The sequence below is a fragment of the Streptopelia decaocto genome, assembly GCF_964273445.1.
Source record: "Streptopelia decaocto genome assembly, contig: HAP1_SCAFFOLD_471, whole genome shotgun sequence".
Classification (NCBI taxonomy): Eukaryota; Metazoa; Chordata; class Aves; order Columbiformes; family Columbidae; genus Streptopelia; species Streptopelia decaocto.
The window spans coordinates 301-22,116 of NW_028115213.1; the positions used below are offsets into that span (position 1 = coordinate 301).

At 66.4% G+C, this 21,816-nt stretch overlaps 3 protein-coding genes across 3 annotated transcripts; 2 read left to right on the forward strand and 1 right to left on the reverse strand.

Moving 5' to 3' along the window:
• Positions 1–248: 248 nt before the first annotated feature.
• TMEM276 (transmembrane protein 276) lies at positions 249–5,588 on the reverse strand (the record flags this gene model as incomplete). Its single annotated transcript, XM_082077521.1, has 4 exons — positions 5,513–5,588; positions 5,324–5,406; positions 2,782–3,520; positions 249–328 (listed from the first exon to the last, which is right to left on the reverse strand). The coding sequence occupies exons 2-4, from the start codon at positions 5,399–5,401 to the stop codon at positions 249–251; spliced, it is 897 nt and encodes a 298-aa protein (XP_081933647.1). The 5' UTR covers positions 5,402–5,406; positions 5,513–5,588.
• Positions 5,589–7,273: 1,685 nt separating this feature from the next.
• LOC309452863 (forkhead box protein H1-like) lies at positions 7,274–9,662 on the forward strand (the record flags this gene model as incomplete). The annotated part of the gene is made up of 3 exons (XM_082077522.1): positions 7,274–7,453; positions 8,213–8,317; positions 8,985–9,662. 3 exons carry the CDS (start codon positions 7,274–7,276, stop codon positions 9,660–9,662), a joined length of 963 nt encoding a protein of 320 aa, XP_081933648.1.
• Positions 9,663–13,567: 3,905 nt separating this feature from the next.
• Positions 13,568–19,918, forward strand: LOC309452864 (forkhead activin signal transducer 3-like; the record flags this gene model as incomplete). Its single annotated transcript, XM_082077523.1, has 3 exons — positions 13,568–13,690; positions 17,154–17,258; positions 19,577–19,918. 3 exons carry the CDS (start codon positions 13,568–13,570, stop codon positions 19,916–19,918), a joined length of 570 nt encoding a protein of 189 aa, XP_081933649.1.
• Between the last annotated feature and the right edge of the window lie 1,898 nt (positions 19,919–21,816).

The window sequence follows — 21,816 nt, forward strand, 5'->3', positions numbered from 1 at the left end:
GACGCAGGCGCCACGCCCCCCCCCCCGCCGGGCCTGGAGTCGCAAACTTCAACGCCAGCGCCATCCGCCCCCCGCTCCCCGTGCGGGGGAGGTGGAGGGGGCGGGGATTGGTGACGTCACGGGGAGCGGACCAATGGGAGAGGGGAGCCCGAGGGGGAGTGGCCTGTGGCGGGGAGCTCCCGGGGGGCGGGGGCGCTCCCCAGGGCTCCCAGTGAGAACCGGTGCGACCAGTACGGACCAGTACTGACCTAGTGCGGCCAGTACGGGTCAGTATGGGCCGGTACTGACCTAGTGCGGCCAGTACGGATCACTATGGGCCGGTACTGATCTAGTGCGGCCAGTACGGACCAGTGTAACCAGTAAGAACCAGTGCGGACCAGTACTGACAAGTGTGGACTAGTATGGACCAGTATGGACCAGCACGGACCAGTACGGACCAGTACTGACCTAGTGCAGCCAGTACGGACCAGTGTAACCAGTAAGAACCAGTGCAGACCAGTCCTGACAAATGTGGACTAGTATGGACCAGTGCAACCAGTACAGACCAGTACGGACCAGTACTGACCTAGTGCGGCCAGTACGGACCAGTGCGGACCAGTACTGACCAGTGTGGACTAGTATGGACCAGTGCAGACCAGTACGGGCCAGTACGGACCAGTACTGACCTAGTGCGGCCAGTACGGACCAGTGCAACCAGTAAGAACCAGTGCGGACCAGTACGGACCACTGAGGCCAGTGCGGACCAGTACACACCAGTGCAGACCAGTACAGACAAGAGTGGACCAGTATGGACCAGTACAGACCAGTATGGACCAGTGAGTCCAGTGCGGACCAGTACCCGCAGCCCCGGTGTGACCAATGCTCCCATTGCTCCCAGCCCCAGGGTGACCAGTACCCTCAGTGTCCCCAGTGTTCCCATTCCCAGTGTGACCAGTGCTCCCAGTGCTCCCAAACCCAGTGTGACCAGTGTCCCCAAACCCAGTGTGACCAGTGCACCCAGTACCCCCAGTCCCAGTGTGACCAGTGCCCCCCATGTCCCCAGTGCCCCCAGCCCCAGTGTGACCAGTGCCCCCAGTGCCCCCAGCCCCAGTGTGACCAGTGCCCCCCATGTCCCCAGTGCCCCCAGTCCCAGTGTGACCAGTGTCCCCAGTACCACCAATCCCAGGGTGACCAGTACCCCCAGTGCCTCCAATGTCCCCCAGCCCCAGTGTCCCCAGTGCCCTCATGCGACCAGTGCCCAGTGTGTCCCCAGTGCCCTCAGTCCCAGTATAACCAGTGCTCCCAGTACCACAAATCCCAGTGTGACCAGTACCCCCAGTGCCACAGCGTCCCCCCAGTGTCCCCACCCCCAAGTGCCAGTGCTCCCAGTAAGCCAGTGTCCCAGTACCCCAGTCCCAGTGTGACCAGTTCCCCACCCAGGGTGACAAACCAGTGACCCCTACGCAGGGTGTCACCCCAGGGTGCCACAACAGGGACCCCCACCCCAGTGACCCCTCCAGGGTGCTATGTTGGGGACCCCTACCCCAGGATGCCACCCAAGGGACCCCAGGGTGCCACCCCAGGGACCCCCAAGGTGACAAACTGGGGACCCCCACCCCAGGGTGCCATGTCAGGGTCCCCCACCACAAGGTGCCCCCCCAGGGTGTCATGCTGGGACCCCCACCCATGGTGTCACCCAAGGGACCCCAGGGTGCCATGTCAGGGACACCCACCCCATGGTGCCACCCCAGGGTGACAAACTGGGGACCCCCCACCCCAGGGTGCCATGTCGGGGTCCCCCACCACAAGGTGACCCCCAGGGTGTCATGTTGGGACCCCCACCCATGGTGCCACCCAAGGGACCCCAGGGTGCCATGTCAGGGACACCCACCCCAGGGTGACACCCCAAGGACCCCAGGGTGACAAACTGGGGACCCCCCACCCCAGGGTGCCATGTCGGGGTCCCCCACCACAAGGTGACCCCCAGGGTGTCATGTTGGGACCCCCACCCATGGTGCCACCCAAGGGACCCCAGGGTGCCATGTCAGGGACACCCACCCCAGGGTGACACCCCAAGGACCCCAGGGTGACAAACTGGGGACCCCCCACCCCAGGGTGCCATGTCGGGGTCCCCCACCACAAGGTGACCCCCAGGGTGTCATGTTGGGACCCCCACCCATGGTGCCACCCAAGGGACCCCAGGGTGCCATGTCAGGGACACCCACCCCAGGGTGACACCCCAGGGTGACAAACTGGGGACCTCCCACCACAAGGTGCCTCCCTAGGGTGTCATGTTGGGACCCTCACCCATGGTGTCACCCAAGGGACCCCAGGGTGCCACCCCAGGGACCCCCAAGGTGACAAACTGGGGACCCCCACCCCAGGGTGCCATGTCGGGGTCCCCCACCACAAGGTGACCCCCAGGGTGTCATGTTGGGACCCCCACCCAGGGTGCCATGTCAGGAACACCCACCCCATGGTGACACCCCAGGGTGACAAACTGGGGACCCCCCACCCCAGGGTGCCATGTCAGGAACACCCACCCCATGGTGACACCCCAGGGTGACAAACTGGGGACCCCCCACCCCAGGGTGCCACCCCAGGGACCCCCAGGGTGACACACAGGTGACCCCCCCCCCAGGGTGACACCTCAGGGACCCCAGGGCGCTATGTCAGGAACCCCCACTCCTGGTGACACCCCAGGGACCCCTCCCGGGGTGACACACTGGGGATCCCCCACCCTAGAGAACCCCCCAGGGGTCACATCCCCCATGCCCCCACCACAACGCCACCTGATGTCACCAACGAGGCCATAACCGTCACCAGCCGCCAGCTTTACTGCCTCCTCTGTGTCCCCATTGTCCCCGTCGTTGTCACCGTCCCCGGGGAGCGGCGCCCGCAGCGCCCGCAGCAGCAGCAGGTTGGCAGCCGCCAGCACCCACGGGTGTCCCCACAGCAGCGTGTCCCCAAGTGCCACCACCCCCGGGTGTCGCCCTGTCATTGTGTCCCCAGGTGCCACCACCCCCTGGTGTCCCCGTGGCCGCGTGTCCCCAGGTGCCACCACGTGTCCCCTGGGCAGCGTGTCCTGTGCCACCACCCCCGGGTGTCCCCGTGGCCACGTGTCCCCAGGTGCCACCAGGTGCGCCCCCGGCAGCAGGTTCCCGGCGAGGAGGAGGAGGCCACCAAGTGCGGCGGCCGCGTTGCCCGTCAGCGTGGCCAGGGTGACAATGGCGCCGGTGACAAGGACGGTGACAGCGCGGGCGGCCAGCAGCCGGCCCTCGGGCGGCAGGCGCGCGGCGGCGGGGGCCAGTGTCACCGTCACCCCCAGCAGCAGGTTGGCGGTGGCGTGGTCACCGCTGCGCCGGTGGAAGCCGAAGGCCACCAGGGGTTGGGCCAGCATGGCCGAGACCCAGGAGCCGGGGAGGGGGTCGGCGGTGTCACTGTCACCTCCCGGTGTCCCCGAGGGCCAAAGGGGCTCCAGGGCGTCACTCGCTGCCCCCAGTGCCTGCAGCAGGAACCCGGCGGCCGGGCCGGGGGTCACCTGGGGACAGAGGGGACAGGTGAGCAGGGGGGGTGGCACCTGACTGGGTGGGTGACGTGGGGATAGTGCGGTGACACGGAACTGGACGGGTGACATGGGACACGGTGACATGGGACCATCCCAGTGACAAGGGACCAGCTCAGTGACATGGGATCATCCCGGTGACATGGGACACGGTAACATGGGACTATCCCAGTGACAAGGGACCAGTGACATGGAACTGGCTGGGTGACATGGGACACGGTGACATGGGACCATCCCAGTGACAAGGGACCAGTGACATGGAACTGGCTGGGTGACATGGGATCATCCCGGTGACATGGGACACGGTGACATGGGACCATCCCAGTGACAAGGGACCAGTGACATGGAACTGGCCGGGTGACATTGGACACGGTGACATGGGACCATCCCAGTGACAAGGGACCAGAGACACAGAACTGGCCAGGTGACATGGGACACGGTGACATGGGACCATCCCAGTGACAAGGGACCAGTGACATGGGATCATCCCGGTGACATGGGACACGGTGACATGGGACCATCCCAGTGACAAGGGACCAGTGACACGGAACTGGCTGGGTGACATGGGATCATCCCGGTGACATGGGACACAGTGACATAGGACCATCCCAGTGACAAGGGACCTGTGACATGGAACTGGCCAGGTGACATGGGACACGGTGACATGGGACACGGTGACATGGGACCATCCCAGTGACAAGGGACCAGTGACATGGGATCATCCCGGTGACATGGGACACAGTGACAAGGGACCATCCCAGTGACAAGGGACCAGTGACACAGAACTGGCCGGGTGACATGGGACACGGTGACATGGGACCATCCCAGTGACAAGGGACACGGTGACATGGGACCATCCCAGTGACAAGGGACCAGTGACATGGAACTGGCCGGGTGACATGGGATCATCCCGGTGACATGGGACACAGTGACATGGGACCATCCCAGTGACAAGGGACCAGTGACACGGAACTGGCCGGGTGACGTGGGATCATCCCGGTGACATGGGACCATCCCAGTGACACGGAACTGGCCAGGTGACACAAGACCAGACCCACGATGGGGCACTGGCCAGGTGACATGGGACCATCCAGGTGACACGGGACCAGGCTGGTGAATGACAGGGGACTGGGTGGGTGCCATGGAACTGGCCAGGTGACAAGGGACCATCCTGGGGACATGGGGACAAGCTGGGTGACACTGAACAGTCCCGGTGACACTCAACAGTCCCGGTGACATGGAGCATCCCGGTGACATGGGGCTGGGTGACAGGGCCCGATCCTGGGGACACGGGATGGCCCTGGTGACATGGGACAGGTTGAGTGACACGGGAGTGTCATGTGACCAGCTGGGGGACAGGGCCCGATCCTGGGGGAGGGACCCGATCCTGGGGGAGGGGCCCGATCCTGGAGGAGGGGCCCGATCCTGGGGGAGGGGCCCGATCCTGGGGGACAGGGCCCGATCCTGGGGGAGGGACCCGATCCTGGGGGAGGGGCCCGATCCTGGGGGACAGGGCCCGATCCTGGGGGAGGGGCCCGATCCTGGGGGGAGGGGCCCGATCCTGGAGGAGGGGCCCGATCCTGGCGACACGTGACCATCTGGATGCCAGGGCCCGATCCTGGGGATGGGGCCCGATCCTGGTGACACGTGACCAGCTGGACGTCAGGACCCGATCCCTGTGATGGGGCCCGATCCCGCTGCCCGGCTCGGCCCACCCGGGGCCGCCCCTGTCCCCCATTGTCCCCATGTCCCCGCCCCATCCCCGGTGTCCCCGCTGACCTGGCGGGCCCGGTGGGCACAGAACAGGCACACGGCCCCGAGCAGCGCCTGGGACACGGCCCGGCCGGCGGCACCCATGGGTCCTGCGGGGAACGAGGGGGTGCTCAGGGGGTCACCGGGTCACACAACCCCCCCCCCACCCCGGGGGTCCCACCGACCGCTTCCCCCCGCCCCCGCCGTTCCCGGTACCGGCACGTCCGGCCTCCGGGCGCAGCCACAGAGACGCGGGGGCTGGAGCGTCGCGCGGGGCGGGGCCAAGAGCGGCGGGATGAGCGCGGAGTGGGCGGGGACACGGGAAGGGGGCGGAGCGATGGGCGGGGACACTGGAAGCAGGCGAAGCGATTAGCGGGCACACGGGGAGGGGCGGAGCGATTGGCGGGGACATGGGAAGGGGGCGGAGCGATTGGCGGGGACATGGGAAGGGGGCGGAGCGATTGGCGGGGACATGGAAAGGGGACGGAGCGATTGGCGGGGACATGGGAAGGGGACGGAGCGATAGGCGGGAACACGGGAAGGGGGCGGAGCGATAGGCGGGGACACAGGGGGCGGAGCGATGGGCGGGGACACGGGAAGGGGACGGAGCGATGGGCGGGGACACGGGGAGGGGCGGAGCGATGGGCGGGGACACGGGGAGGGGCGGAGCGATGGGCGGGGACACGGGGAGGGGCGGAGCGATTGGCAGGGACATGGGGGGCGGAGCGAGGGGCGGAGCCGGGGGGGCGGTGCGCGGGGCGTGCGATGGTGTGTGCGGGGCGTGTAAAGGTGTGCAAGGGTGCGCGTGTCACCGTGCAAGCGTGCAAAGGTGTGCAAGGGTGTGCAAAGGTGTGGGGGGGTGTGCAAGTGTGCAAACGTGTGCATTGGGTGGGTGGGCAGGCAAGGGCATGCAAGGGTGTGCAAGGATGCAAAGGTGTGTGTGTCACTGTGCAACCGTGCAAGGGTGTGCAAGGCTGTGCAGAGGTGTGTTTGGCGTGTGCAAAGGTGTGTGTGCCACTGTGCAAGCGTACACAGGTGTGCAAGGCTGTGCAAGTGTGCAAAGGTGCGCAAGGCAGCGTAACTGTGCAAAGGTGCGTGTGCCACTGTGCAAGTGTACACAGGTGTGCAAAGGTGTGCAAGGCTGTGCAAGTGTGCAAAGGCGCAGACGTCACCTTGCAAGTGTGCACGGGTGTGCACAGGTATGCAAGGCTGTGCAAGCGTGCAAAGGGGTGTGTGTCAGCTATCCATCCCTCCCATCCCATGTGTCCCCATTCCACCCCATCCCATCCCATCCCATTCCTCCCATCCCATCCATCCCATCCATCCCATCCCATCCCATCCATCCCATCCCATCCCATCCCATCCCTCCCATCCCATCCATCCCATCCCATCCCATCCCATCCCATCCCATCCCATCCATCCCATCCCATCCCATCCCATCCCATCCCATCCCATCCCATCCCATCCATCCCATCCCATCCCATCCATCCATCCCATCCCATCCCATCCCTCCCATCCCATCCATCCATCCCATCCCATCCCATCCATCCCATCCATCCATCCATCCATCCCATCCCATCCATCCCATCCCATCCCATCCATCCCATCCCATCCCATCCCATCCCATCCCATCCCACCCCATCCCTCCCATCCCATTCATCCCATCCCATCCCATCCCATTGTGTCCCCATCCCATCCCATCCATCCCATCCCATCCATCCATCCCATCCCATCCATCCATCCATCCCATCCATCCATCCCATCCCATCCCATCCCACCCCATCCCATCCCATCCCTCCCATCCCACCCATTCCCACCCCAACCCATCCCATTGTGTCCCCATTCCATCCCATTCCATCCCATCCATCCCATCCCATCCATCCCACCCCCCCCCCCCAATTCCCGCCCCTCCCCTCGGTTCCGGGTCTCTCTCAGATAAAACCCGCTCGGTGCCAGCCCCTCCCCCCCCCTCCGGCCATGTCGCCGCCGCCGCCCCCGGGGTCGGTTCCGGCCTCGGGGTCGGTCCGGGCTTCCCGGGGGGGTTCCCGGGGCCGCCCCCAGCGGTACCGCCGGCACCCCAAGCCCCCCTACTCCTACCTGGCGCTCATCGCCCTCGTCATCCGCGCCGCCCCCGGCCGCCGCCTCAAGCTGGCCCAGGTACCGACCCCCGGGACCCCCCCGGGACCCCCCACCCACCTACGGGACCCCCCGACCCATCAGCCCCCAATGACCCCTCGGTTCGGACCCCCGGGACCCCCATCCCAGCACCCAACGGGACCCCGTCACCCCTTCTCGGGACCCCTTCACCCCCTCCGGGACCCCCCCGGGATCCCCGAGACCCCCACGCCGTCCCAGGACCCCCCGAGCCTCCCCGGGCCCCCCTGTCCCACCCCCGTCCCGTCCCCGGACCCCGCTGGGTCCTATCGCCCGCCCGCCCCGTCGGGGCTGCGCCGTGTCCGTGGGTCTGGGGGGGCTCCAGTCACTTGGGGGGTTCCGAGGGTCATTGAGGGGGGGGGGACGGGCCGGATCCAGCCCCGGGGGGATTCCGAGGGTCTCGAGGGGGGATCGGGCCGGATCCAGCCCCGGGGGGGCGGTCGGGCCGGTTCCCGCCGATGCCCCCGCGGGGGGCAGGATTAGCGGCGCCGGGGGGTCTGTCGCTCTGTCGCCTCTGTCGCTCAGTCTGTCGGACTCCCCTCCCCCCCGCCCTCAGGGGGACCCAGGCGTCCGGGGAAGACCCAGGCGTCCCGCTCCCCCCCCCACCCCCTTCCCACCACAAGGTCCTTTGGGTGCGGGGTGTCCCCACTGCAGGGTGACGGCTGCAGAGGTCCCATGGGTGGGGGTTGGAATAGGGGTTGGATCCAACTTTGGGGGGGTGCTGTGTGGGTGCTGCCCCCCAAAGCTGCCGTGCCCCCCCAGATCATCCAGGCCATCAGCCGCCTCTTCCCGTTCTTCGGGGGGGGCTACCAGGGCTGGAAGGACTCGATCCGCCACAACCTCTCCTCCAACCCCTGCTTCGCCAAGGTGGGGGGACACCCCGCAAAGTGGGGGGCACTCGGGGTGGGGGGGGGTCCATTGGGGGGGGGGGGGCAGCAGGACTGGGGGTCATTGGGGATGGGGGTGCTGGGATGGGGCTGGGATGGGGGGACATGACTATGGATGGGGTTGGGGATGGGGGGGGCAGGAGGTTTGGGGGATCCCCTGGGATGGGGCAGGAGTGAGGGGGGGCCTTGGGATGGTGGGGAGGACAACCGGGGCGGGGGGGAGACTGGCAGGGCTGGGGGGTCCCCTCAAATTGGGGGTCCCTCAGGATGGGGGAATGGCAGAGATGGGGGGGGTCCCTTGGGGATGGGGGGGCAGCAGGACTGGGGGTGGGGGGGTCTGGGGAAAGGGTGGGAGGTGGGGGCTCCTTGGGATGGGGTGCAGGAGGTTTGGGGGGATCCCCTGGGATGGGGCAACTTAACTGGGGGGTCTGGGGATGGGGGGTCTGGGGGCAGGAGGTTTGGGGGTCCATGGGATGGGGGAGACAGGACTGGGAATGGGGATTGGGGGTCATGGGGGGAGCAGGAGGTTTGGGGAGATCCACTGGGATGGGGGTCTCTGGGTCGGGGGGGTCTGGGTGCCCCTCCCGGGGTGCAGCCATAGGCGGGGGGGCCCATTATCCCCTGTGTGTCCCCCCCCACCCCATCAGGTGCTGAAGGACCCGGCCAAGCCCAAGGCCAAGGGCAACTACTGGACGGTGGACGTGAGCCGCATCCCCCCCGAGGCGCTGAAGCTGCAGAACACGGCGGTGGCGCGGGGGGGGGCGGCCGCCTTCGCGCGGGACCTGGCCCCCTTCATCCTGCGGGGACACCCCTACCCCCCCCGCGCCCCCCTGGAGCCCCCCGACCCCCCATCTCCATCCCCGCCAGGACCCCCCACCCACCGCCGCAGCTTCTCCATCGAGTCCCTGCTCAGGGATTTCCCGGAGCGGGGGGACCCTGCCAACAAGTCACCAGCGCCTGGGGACCCCCCCGCAGGTGGCATGTGGGGGTCTGCGCCCCTCCTGCACCTCCCAGCACCCCCTTGGGTCCCCCCCCCGCCATCCCAATCGGGGGGGTCCGCTACCCCCAACCCTGATCCCCCCACAACCTGGGGGCAGCTCCCCACCTCCTACAGCACCACCGTGGCCCCCAACGCTGTGGCCCCCCCCAGTGGTCCCCCCTTTCTCGCCCTGCGCTGGGGGGTGATGCCCCCCGGCCCCCCGCCCCCCCCCGGGCCCGATCCTGAGCTGGAGGGGGGGGCACAGGCCATGCCCCCCAATAAAAGCATCTTCGACGTGTGGCTGAGCCACCCCGGGGACATCGTGCACCCCGCGCTGCACCGCTGACCCCCCCAAAATTGGGGGGACGGGGCGGGGGTTCTGGAACCACTGGGGTGGTGGTCTGGTTCTCAGCACGCACAAGTGACCCCCCTGCGCACATATGGACCTACCCCGTGTGTCCCCCCCCACATACACACGGTGTCCTTGTCACCCCCCCTGTCACCCCCAGCACCCCCTGGCCCCCCAGCACCCCGGGATGGGCCCCAATAAAGAGCAAATGGTGACAACAGCAGGTGGTGTCTGTGTGTCGTGGGGGGGACACAGGAATGGGGTCACACTTCAAACCTTGAGGGGGGGGGCTGCAGCCCCTGAACTGTGCCTCCCACATCTCCTGCACCCCCATCCATCCCTGCACCCCCATCCATCCCTGTACCCATTACACCCTGCACCCCCATCCATCCCTGCACCCCCATCCATCCCTGCATCCCCATCACCCCCTGCACCCCGTCACCCCTGCACCCCCATCCATCCCTGCACCCCCATCATCCCTGCACCCCCATCCATCCCTGCACCCCCATCCATCCCTGCACCTCCATCATCCCTGCACCTCCATCACCCCCTGCACCATCATCCCTCCACCCCCATCCATCCCCTGCATCCCCATCCATCCCCTGCATCCCCATCATCCCCTGAACCCCATCACCCCTGCACCCCATCCATCCCATCACCCCCATCCATCCCCTGCACCCCCATCACCCCCTGCACCATCATCCCTGCACCCCCATCCATCCCTGCACCCCCATCCATCCCCTGCATCCCCATCCATCCCCTGCATCCCCATCATCCCCTGAACCCCATCACCCCCTGCACCCCCATCACCCCTGCACCCCGTCACCCCTGCACCCCCATCATCCCTGCAACCCATCCATCCCCTGCGTCCCCATCACCCCTGCACCCCCATCCATCCGTGCACCCCCATCATCCCTGCACCCCACACCCCCTGCACCCCATCATACCTGCACCCCCTTCATCCCTGCACCCCCATCACCCCTGCACCCCCATCATCCCTGCACCCTCATCATCCCCTGGCCCCCATCAACCCTGCACCCCCATCACCACCTGCACCCCATCACTCCATCACCCCTGACCCCCATCACCCCTGCACTCCATCACCCCTGCACCCCCATCATCCCTGCACCCTTATCATCCCCCGACCCCCATCACCCCCTGCACCCCATCACTCCTGCACCCCCATCACCCCCTGACCCCCATCACCCCTGCACCCCCATCACCACCTACACCCCATCACCCCCTGCACCCCCATGACCCCTGACCCCCCTCACCCCTTGCACCCCCACTCCTCATCCATCCCCTGCATGGTCTCCCCGCCCCCCCGGCCGTTCCCCCCGGCGGTGTCGGAGCCGAACTGGCGGCACCGGGGCCTTTGCACAACAAAGGAGCGGCGGCACCGGGGGGGCGGGAGGGGAGGGGGGTCATGGGGGTGGGAATGGGGGTGATGGGGATGGGAATGGGGGTGATGGGGGTGGGAATGGGGGTGATGGGGGTGGGAATAGGGGTGATGGGGGTCATGGGGACGGGAATGGGGGTGATGGGTGTGATGAGGATGAGAATGGGGGTCATGGGGATGGGAATGGGGGTGATGGGGGTGGGAATGGGGGTCATGGGGATGGGAATGGGGGTGATGGGGGTGATGGGGGTGGGAATGGGGGTGATGGGGGTGATGGGGGTGGGAATGGGGGTGATGGGGATGGGAATGGGGGTGATGGGGGTGATGGGGATGGGAATGGGGGTGATGGGGATGGGAATAGGAATGGGAGTGATGGGCGTGATGGGGATGGGAATGGGAATGGGGGTGATGGGGGTGATGAGGATGAGAATGGGGGTGATGGGGGTGATGGGGGTGATGGGGATGAGAATGGGGGTGATGGGGATGAGAATGGGGGTGATGGGGGAGATGGGGATGGGAATGGGGGTGATGGGGTGATGGGAATGGGAATGGGGGTGATGGGGGTGATGAGGATGAGAATGGGGGTGATGGGGGTGATGGGGATGAGAATGGGGGTGATGGGGGTGAGAATGGGGGTGATGGGGGTGATGGGGATGAGAATGGGGGTGATGGGGGTGAGAATGGGGGTGATGGGGGAGATGGGGATGGGAATGGAGGGGCTGCAGGGGTGGGGGTGATGGGGATGGGAATGGGGGTGATGGGGGCCATGGGGTGATGGGGGTGGGGGTGACGGGACTGGGGGCACTGGTGTCCTGTGGGGTGGGGGCTGTGAGGCTGCACACTGGGAGCACTGGGAGACACTGGGAGCACTGGAGGCACTGGGAGCACTGAGGTCACTGGGAGCACTGTGGGCACTGGGGGTGCCAGAGTTACTGGGGACACTGGGAGCACTGGGGGCACTGGGGACACTGGGGACACTGGGAACACTGTGGGCACTGGGGGTGCCAGGGTCACTGGGGACACTGGGAGCACTGGAGGCACTGGGAGCACTGAGGTCACTGGGAGCACTGTGGGCACTGGGGGTGCCAGGGTCACTGGGGACACTGGGAGCACTGGGGGCACTGGGAGCACTGGGGACACTGGGAACACTGTGGGCACTGGGGGTGCCAGGGTCACTGGGGACACTGGGAGCACTGGGGGCACTGGGAACACTGTGGGCACTGGGAACACTGTGGGCACTGGGGGTGCCAGGGTCACTGGAGACACTGGGAGCACTGGGGGCACTGGGAGCACTGGGAGCACTGTGGGCACTGGGGGTGCCAGGGTCACTGGAGACACTGGGAGCACTGGGGGCACTGGGAGCACTGGGGGCACTGGAGCAGGGTCCTGTGTCAGGGGTCTCACTGTCACCAGGGCTCTGCCCCCCACCTGTCCCAGGACCCCCAACAAACCCCCAGGGCTCTACCCCCCACCTGCCCCAGGACCCCCAATAACCCCCCAGGGCTCTGCCCCCCACCTGCCCTGGGCCCCCCCCGGCTCTCTGCCCCCCACCTGCCGCCCCGTGCCCAGCCCCCCCACCCCGTGCCCACCCCCCACCGGCCCCGCCCGCCCCGGGGGGTCCCGGCCCCTGATAAAGCCCGATCCGACCCGGCGCCTTCGTGTCGATGCCCCGCGGGGACCAGACGGGGCTCTGGGGTAGGGGGGTGGGCACGGGCTGAGCCGGGCTCAGCTGGGCCGGGACGGGCAGAGCCGAACCGGGACGGGCAGAGCTGAGCCGGGACTAGCGGAGCTGAACCGAACTGAACCGGGACAGGCAGAGCTGAGCCGGGACGAGCTGAGCCGAACCGAACTGAACCGGGACGGGCAGAGCTGAGCCGGGACGAGCTGAGCCGAACCGAACTGAACCGGGACAGGCAGAGCTGAGCCGAACCGAACTGAACCGGGACGGGCAGAGCTGAGTCGGGACGAGCTGAGCTGAACCGAAGTGAACCGGGACTGGCGGAGCCGAACCGGAGCGGGACGAGTAGAGCTGAACTGAGCAGAACCGAACGCGGACGGGACGGGCAGAGCCGAACCGAGCCGGGACGGGACGGGCAGAGCCGAGCTGAGCCGACTTTTGCCGAACCGAGCCGAACAGTGCCGAGCCCAAAGACCCGACCCGAACAGACCCGAGCCGAGCCGACCCGAGCGGGGCCGGGACGGGCAGAGCTGAACCGAGACTGACGGAGCCGAACCGAACTGAACCGGGACGGGCAGAGCTGAACTGAACCGGGACGGGACGGGCAGAGCCGAGCTGAGCCGACTTTTGCCGAACCGAGCCGAACAGTGCTGAGTCCAGATATCCGTACTGACTCGAATCGAGCCGAGCCCAGAGACCCGACCCGAGCCGAATAGACACGAGCTGAGCCGAGCGGGGCCGGGACGGGCAGAGCTGAACTGGGACTAACAGAGCCGAACCGGGACGGGACCGGCAGAGCCGAGCCGAACCGAGCCGAACCGGGCCATGGCGGGGGTCCGGCCCAGCCGGCAGCGGTACCGCCGGCACCCCAAGCCCCCCTACTCCTACCTGGCGCTCATCGCCCTCGTCATCCGCGCCGCCCCCGGCCGCCGCCTCAAGCTCGCCCAGGTACCGACCCCCGGGACCCCCCCCCGGGACCCCCCACCCACCTACGGGACCCCCCGACCCATCAGCCCCCAGTGACCCCTCGGTTCGGACCCCCGGGACCCCCATCCCAGCACCCCCGGGACTCCCCGGGACCTCGGACCCACCGGCCGCCCCGTCGGGGCTGCGCCCGCGAACGAACACGGGTGTGGGGCTGGGACTGGGACGGACTGGGAGCACTGGGGTGAGAGACTGGGACGGACTGGGAGCACTGGGGTGTGGGACTGGGATGGACTGGGAGCACTGGAATGCAGCGCTGGGGAATGAGATGGACTGGGAGCACTGGGGTGAGGGACTGAAATGGACTGGTATGGACTGGGGTGTGGGACTGGGATGGACTGGGAGCACTGGGGTGAGAGACTGGGACGGACTGGGAGCACTGGGGTGAGAGACTGGGATGGACTGGGAGCACTGGGGTGAGAGACTGGGGTGGATTGGGAATGCTGGGGTGAGGGACTGGGGTGTAGTGGGAACCTTGGGTGTGGGACTGGGATGGACTGGGAGCACTGGGATGCAGTGCTGGGGACTGGGATGGACTGGGAGCACTGGGGTGTGGGACTGGGGTGGACTGGGAGCACTGGGATGCAGAGCTGGGGACTGGGGTGGGCTGGGAGCACTGGAGTGAGGCACTGGGATGGACTGGGAGCACTGGAGTGAGGGACTGGGATGGATTGGGAATGCTGGGTGTGGGACTGGGATGGACTGGGAGCACTGGAGTGAGGGACTGGGATGGACTGGGAGCACTGGGGTGTGGGACTGGGATGGAGTGGGAGCACTGGAGTGAGGGACTGGGATGGACTGAGAGCACTGGGATGCAGTGCTGGGGACTGAGATGAACTGGGAGCACCGGGCTGTGAGACTGGGATGGACTGGAAGCACTGGGATACAGAGCTGGGGACTGGGATGGAAAGGGAGCTCTGGGATGCAGAGCTGGGGACTGGGATGGACTGGGAGCACTGGGATGCAGTGCTGGGGACTGGGATGGATTGGGAATGCTGGGTGTGGGACTGGGATGGACTGGAAGCACTGGGATGCAGAGCTGGGGACTGGGATGGACTGGGAGGACTGGAGTGAGGGACAGGGATGAACTGGGAGCACTGGGATGCAGTGCTGGGGACTGGGATGGGCTGGGAGCACTGGGGTGTGGGACTTGGGCACTGGTCTGTACCGGGAGCACTGGGGTGACGTGTTGAGCCATACTGGTCTGTATTGGGAGCACTGGGGTGACGTGTTGAGCCATACTGGTCTGTACCGGGAGCACTGGGGTGACGTGTTGAGCCATACTGGTCTGTGCTGGGAACACTGGGGTGCAGGGCTGGAGAACTGGGCTGTACTGGGAGCTCTGGGGTGCCCTGCTGGGCCATACTGGTCTGTGCTGGGAATACTGGGGTGACGTGTTGAGACATACTGGTCTATATTGGGAACACTGGGGTGCTGTGTGGGTGCTGTGTGGGTGCTGTATGGATGTTGTGGGTGCTGTGGGTTCTGTGGGTGCTGTGTGGGTGCTGTGGGTGCTGTGGGTGCTGTGGGTGCTCTGTGGGTGCTGTGTGGGTGCTGTGTGGGGCTGTGTGGGTGCTGTGTGGGTGCTGTGGGTTCTATGGTTTCTATGGGTTCTGTGAGTGCTGGGTGGACACTGTGGGTGATGTGGGTGCTGTGTGGGTGCTGTGGGTTCTGTGGGTGCTGTGGGTTCTGTGGGTGCTCTGGGTTCTGTGGGTGCTGTGTGGGTGCTGTGGGTTCTGTGGGTGCTGTGGGTGCTGTGTGGATGCTCTGGGTTCTGTGAGTGCTGTGTGGATGCTCTGGGTGCTGTGGGTGCTGTGCGGGTGCTGTGGGTTCTGTGAGTGCTGTGTGAGTGCTGTGTGGGTGCTGTGTGGGTGCTGTGGGTGCTGTGGGTGCTGTGTGGGTGTTGTGTGGGTGCTGTGTGGGTGCTGTGTGGGTTCTGTGGGTGCTGTGGGTGCTGTGGGTGCTGTGGGTTCTGTGAGTGCTGTGTGGATACTGTGGGATGCTGTGGGTTCTGTGAGTTCTGTGGGTGCTGTGTGGGTTTGTGGGTGCTGTGGGTGCTGTGGGTTCTGTGGGTGCTGTGGGTGCTGTGTGGGTGCTGTGGGTTCTGTGAGTGCTGTGTGGATACTGTGGGTGCTGTGGGTGCTGTGGGTGCTGTGGGTTCTGTGGGTTCTGTGGGTGCTGTGGGTTCTGTGGGTGCTGTGTGGGTGCTGTGGGTTCTGTGGATGCTGTGTGGGTCCTGTGGGTGCTGTGGATGCTGTGTGGGTGCTGTGGGTTCTGTGGGTGCTGTGGGTTCTATGGGTTCTATGGGTTCTGTGAGTGCTGTGTGGGTGCTGTGGGTTCTGTGGGTGCTGTGTGGGTGCTGTGGGTTCTATGGGTTCTATGGGTTCTGTGAGTGCTGTGTGGATACTGTGGGTTCTGTGGGTGCTGTGTGGGTGCTGTGGGTGCTGTGTGGGTTCTGTGGGTGCTGTGGATTCTATGGGTTCTATGGGTTCTGTGGGTGCTGTGGGTTCTGTGGGTGCTCTGTGGGTGCTGTGGGTTCTGTGTGGATGCTGTGTGGGTGCTGCGTGGGTTCTGTGGGTGCTGTGGATTCTATGGGTTCTATGGGTTCTGTGGGTGCTCTGGGTTCTGTGGGTGCTGTGTGGATACTGTGGGTGCTGTGTGGGTGCTGTGTGGGTTCTGTGAGTTCTGTGGTTGCTGTGGGTTCTGTGGGTGCTGTGTGGGTGCTGTGGGTGCTGTGTGGGTGCTGTGAGTTCTGTGGGTGCTGTGTGGGTGCTGTGGGTGCTGTGTGTTCTGTGGGTGCTGTGGGTGCTGTGTGGGAGCTGTGGGTTCTATGAGTGCTGTGTGGGTTCTGTGGGTGCTGTGGGTGCTCTGTGAGTTCCGTGGGTTCCGTGGGTGCTGTGGGTTCCTTGGGTTTTGTGGGTGCTGTGTGGGTGCTGTGGGTGCTGTGGATGCTGTGTGGGTGCTGTGGGTTCTATGGGTTCTATGGGTTCTATGAGTGCTGTGTGGGTGCCTAGGTTCTGTGGGTGCTGTGTGGGTGCTGTGGGTTCTGTGGGTGCTGTGGGTGCTGTCGGTGCTGTGGTTTCTATGGGTTCTGTGAGTGCTGTGTGGGTGCTGTGAGTTCTGTGGGTGCTGTGGGTTCTATGGGTTCTATGGGTTCTGTGAGTGGTGTGTGGGTGCTGTGGGTTCTATGGGTTCTATGGGTTCTGTGGGTGCTGTGTGGGTGCTGTGGGTTCTATGGGTTCTATGGGTTCTGTGAGTGGTGTGTGGGTGCTGTGGGTTCTATGGGTTCTATGGGTTCTGTGGGTGCTGTGTGGGTGCTGTGTGGGTTCTGTGAGTGCTGTGTGGATACTGTGGGTTCTGTGGGTGCTGTGTGGGTGCTGTGGGTGCTGTGTGGGTGCTGTCCCCCAAAGCTGCCATGCCCCCCCAGATCATCCAGGCCATCAGCCGCCTCTTCCCGTTCTTCGGGGGGGGCTACCAGGGCTGGAAGGACTCGATCCGCCACAACCTCTCCTCCAACCCCTGCTTCGCCAAGGTGGGGGGACACCCCGCAAAGTGGGGGGCGCCGGGGTGGGGGGGGGTCCATTGGGGTGGGGGGGGCAGCAGGACTGGGGGTCATTGGGGATGGGGGGAGTCCATGGGATGGGGGGGGACATGACTGGGGATGGGGGATCCTGGGGGGCAGCAGGTTTGGGGGGATCCCCTGGGATGGGGCAGCTTAACTGGGGGTCCTTGGGATGGGGGGGTCTGGGGACAGGGCAGGAGGTTTGGGGGTCCCTGGGTTTGGGGGGGACAAGACTGTGGATGGGGGTGGATAGGGGGGTGATTGGCAGGGGCAGGAGGTTTGGGGGACCCCTGGGATGGGGCAGCTTAACTGGGGGTCCCTGGGATGGGGGGAACACCCTGGGGGGGGCATAGGGGTGGGGGACCCTCGGGATGGGGGTCCCTGGGGATAAGGGGGGGTTGGGGTGGGGGTCCCTTGGGATGGGGTCCCTGGGGACAGGGCAGGGGGTGGGGGGTCCCCTCAAGATGGGGGGCCTTGGGGTTGGGGGTGATATAGGGGGGCCCCTTGAGGGGTGACAGAGTTGGATGGGTCCCCCCAGGTCCCTTGGGATAGTTGGGGGACCCTGGGGATGGAGCAGGAGGGGACTGGGGGAGGGTCCTTGGGGTGCAGGGGGGGTCCTGTCAATATGGGGTGGGGGCTGGGGATGGGACAGGGGGGTTCTGGGGGGGGGGTGCAGGAGGTTTGGGGGGATCCCCTGGGATGGGGCAGCTTAACTGCGGGTCCCTGGGACAGGGGAACACCCTGGGGGGGCATAGGTGTGGGGGACCCTCGGGATGGGGGTCCCTGGGGACAGGGCAGGGGGTGGGGGGTCCCCTCATAGATGGGGGGGCCTTGGGGTTGGGGGTGATATGGGGGGCCCCTTGAGGGGTGACAGAGTTGGATGGGTCCCCCCAGGTCCCTTGGGATAGTTGGGGGTCCCTGGAGATGGAGCAGGAGGGGACTGGGGGAGGGTCCTTGGGGTGCAGGGGGGGTCCTGTCAATATGGGGGGGGGAGGCTGGGGATGGGACAGGGGCTGGGGGGGGTCCTGGGGTGGGGTGCAGGAGGTTTGGGGGATCCCCTGGGATGGGGCAGCTTAACTGGGGGTCCTTGGGATGGGGGGTCTGGGGGCAGGGCAGGAGGTTTGGGGGTCCCTGGGTTTGGGGGGGACATGAATGTGGATGGGGGGGTGATGGGGGGGGCAGGAGGTTTGGGGGACCCCCTGGGATGGGGCAGCTTAACTGGGGGTCCCTGGGATGGGGGAACACCCTGGGGGGGGCATAGGGGTGGGGGACCCTCGGGATGGGGGTCCCTGGGGATGGGGGGGGTTGGGGTGGGGGTCCCTTGGGATGGGGTCCCTGGGGACAGGGCAGGGGGTGGGGGGTTCCCTAAAAATTGGGGGGCCTTGGGGTTGGGGGTGATATGGGGGGGCCCCTGAGGGGTGACAGAGTTGGATGGGTCCCCCCAGGTCCCTTGGGATAGTTGGGGGTCCCTGGGGATGGAGCAGGGGGGACTGGGGGAGGGTCCTTGGGGTGCAGGGGGGGTCCTGTCAATATGGGGGGGGAGGCTGGGGATGGGACAGGGGCTGGGGGGGTCCTGGGGTGGGGTGCAGGAGGTTTGGGGGGATCCACTGGGATGGGGCAGCTGGGATGGGGGTCCTTGGGATGGGGGGGCCTGGGGACAGGGCAGGAGGTTTGGGGGTTCTTGGGTTTGGGGGGACATGACTGTGGATGGGGGTGGATGGGGGAGTGATTGGGGGGGGGCAGGAGGTTTGGGGGACCCTCTGGGATGGGACATCTTAACTGGGGGTTCCTGGGATGGGGGGAACACCCTGGGGGGGCATAGGGGTGGGGACCCTCGGGATGGGGGTCCCTGGGGATAAGGGGGGGTTGGGGTGGGGGTCCCTTGGGATGGGGTCCCTGGGGACAGGGCAGGGGGTGGGGGGTCCCCTCAAGATGGGGGGGCCTTGGGGTTGGGGGTGATATGGGGGGGCCCCTGAGGGGTGACAGAGTTGGATGGGTCCCCCCAGGTCCCTTGGGATAGTTGGGGGTCCCTGGGGATGGAGCAGGGGGGACTGGGGGAGGGTCCTTGGGGTGCAGGGGGGGTCCTGTCAATATGGGGGGGGGAGGCTGGGGATGGGACAGGGACTGGGGGGGTCCTGGGGTGGGGTGCAGGAGGTTTGGGGGGATCCCCTGGGATGGGGCAGCTGGGATGGGGGTCTCTGGGTCGGGGGGGTCTGGGTGCCCCTCCCGGGGTGCAGCCATAGGCGGGGGGTCCTATTATCCCCTGTGTGTCCCCCCCACCCCATCAGGTGCTGAAGGACCCGGCCAAGCCCAAGGCCAAGGGCAACTACTGGACAGTGGACGTGAGCCGCATCCCCCCCGAGGCGCTGAAGCTGCAGAACACGGCGGTGGCGCGGGGGGGGGCGGCCGCCTTCGCGCGGGACCTGGCCCCCTTCATCCTGCGGGGACACCCCTACCCCCCCCGCGCCCCCCCGGAGCCCCCCGACCCCCCATCTCCATCCCCGCCCCCCCCCGCCAGCGCCCCCTTCTCCATCGAGCGCCTCCTGCAGGATCCGCCTCGTCCCCCCCCGCAGCACCCGCCGCCCCCCCCGCCATGGGGTGGTGGGACCCCCAACAACCCCCCATCATGATCCCCCTCCCCTGCTGTTCCTGCGCCCCCTCCCAGTGCTGGGGGGGCTCCCTCTGGGCCCCCCAGCACCCCCCACTGAGCCTCTATGGGGTCTGAGGGGGGGACACCCCGAATTAGTGCAATTGGGCTCCCCCTAAGTTGGGGGGGTCCTGTCCCCCCGTTACCCTCAGGGGGGTGACCATTGTGGAGTGGGGGGGCTGTGCCCCCCCAAATGTGGGGCTGAGCCCCCCCCCCCGGTGTGGGGCTGGAAATAAAGGTGCTGAGGAGGAACTAGGGGGTGACGGTGTCTGGGGGGGGTCCCCTGGGGTGGGGACACTGCCCAGGGTCCCACGGGGCTGGTGTCACCCTGGGTGTCCCTGGACGTGGCATGGGGTCCCTGGGGGTCCCCAAAGTGAAGGTGCCACCCCCCAAGCCCAGGACACTTGGAGGGATGGGGCACCGTGGGGACATGTTCCCAAGCCCTGTCTCATGTCCCCAAGCCCTGTCCCCATCCCACATCCCCACATCCTGTCCCATGTCCCTGCATCCCATCCCATGTCCCAAGGCCCCGTCCCTTGTCCCCAAGCCACGTCCCTTGTCCCAAAGCCCTGTCCCATCCCACATCCCCACACCCTGTCCCATGTCCCCAAGCCCTGTCCCTTGTTCCCAAGCCATATCCCATGTCCCCAAGCCTTGTCCCCATCCCACATCCCCACATCCTGCCCCATGTCCCCAAGCCCTGTCCCATGTCCCCAAGCCATGTCCTTTGTCCCCAAGCCATGTCCCTTGTCCCAAAGCCATGTTCCTTGTCCCAAAGCCATATCCCATGTCCCACATCTCTACACCCTGTCCCATGTCCCTGCATCCCATCCCATGTCCCCAATCCATGTTCCATGTCCCCAAGCCATGTCCCATGTCCCCAAGCCCTGTCCTTTGTCCCCAAGCCATGTCCCTTGTCCCCAAGCCCTGTCCCCGTCCCACATCCCCACATCCTGTCCCATGTCCCGACCCCATCCCATGTCCCCAAGCCCTGTCCCTTGTTCCCAAGCCATTTCCCATGTCCCCAAGCCCTTTCCCATGTCCCCAAGCCCTGTCCCTTGTCCCCAAGTCCTGTCCCCATCCCACATCCCCACATCCTGCCCCACGTCCCGACCCCATCCCATGTCCCCAAGCCCTGTTCCTTGTCCCCAAGCCATGTCCCATGTCCCCAAGCCATGTCCCATCTCCTCAAGCTCTGTCCCCATCCCACATCCTGTCCCATGTCCCTGCATCCCATCCTATGTCCCCAAGCCCTGTCCCTTGTCCTCAGGCCATGTCCCCAAGCCCTGTCCCGTGTCCCTCTGCCCCGACTCTCATCCCTGAGCCCCAGGGGGGTGGGGACAGGGACACCAGGTGGCACTTGGGGACATGGGGACAGCGTGGGGCTGTGGGATGGGGCACGGGGGCAGGGGGTGGGGCTGGGGATTGGGGAAATGGGACATGTAGTGCACTGGGGGCACTGGGCTGGGGGTACTGGAGTGAACTGGGAGGTGCTGGGACGCACTGGAGTCACTGGGCTGGGGGGGAGTGGGGAGAACTGGGGGTACTGGAGTGAACTGGGAGGTACTGGGATGCACTGGAGTCACTGGGCTGGGGGGGAGTGGGGAGAACTGGGGGTACTGGAGTGAACTGGGAGGTACTGGGATGCACTGGAGTCACTGGGCTGGGGGGGAGTGGGGAGAACTGGGGGTACTGGAGTGAACTGGGAGGTACTGGGATGCACTGGAGTCACTGGGCTGGGGGGGAGTGGGGAGAACTGGGGGTACTGGAGTGAACTGGGAGGTACTGGGGGCACTGGGGCCATTGGGCTGGGGGGCACTGGGGAGCACTGGGGGCTACTGGAACGCACTGGGAGCAACTGGGGTGCATTGGAGTCAATGG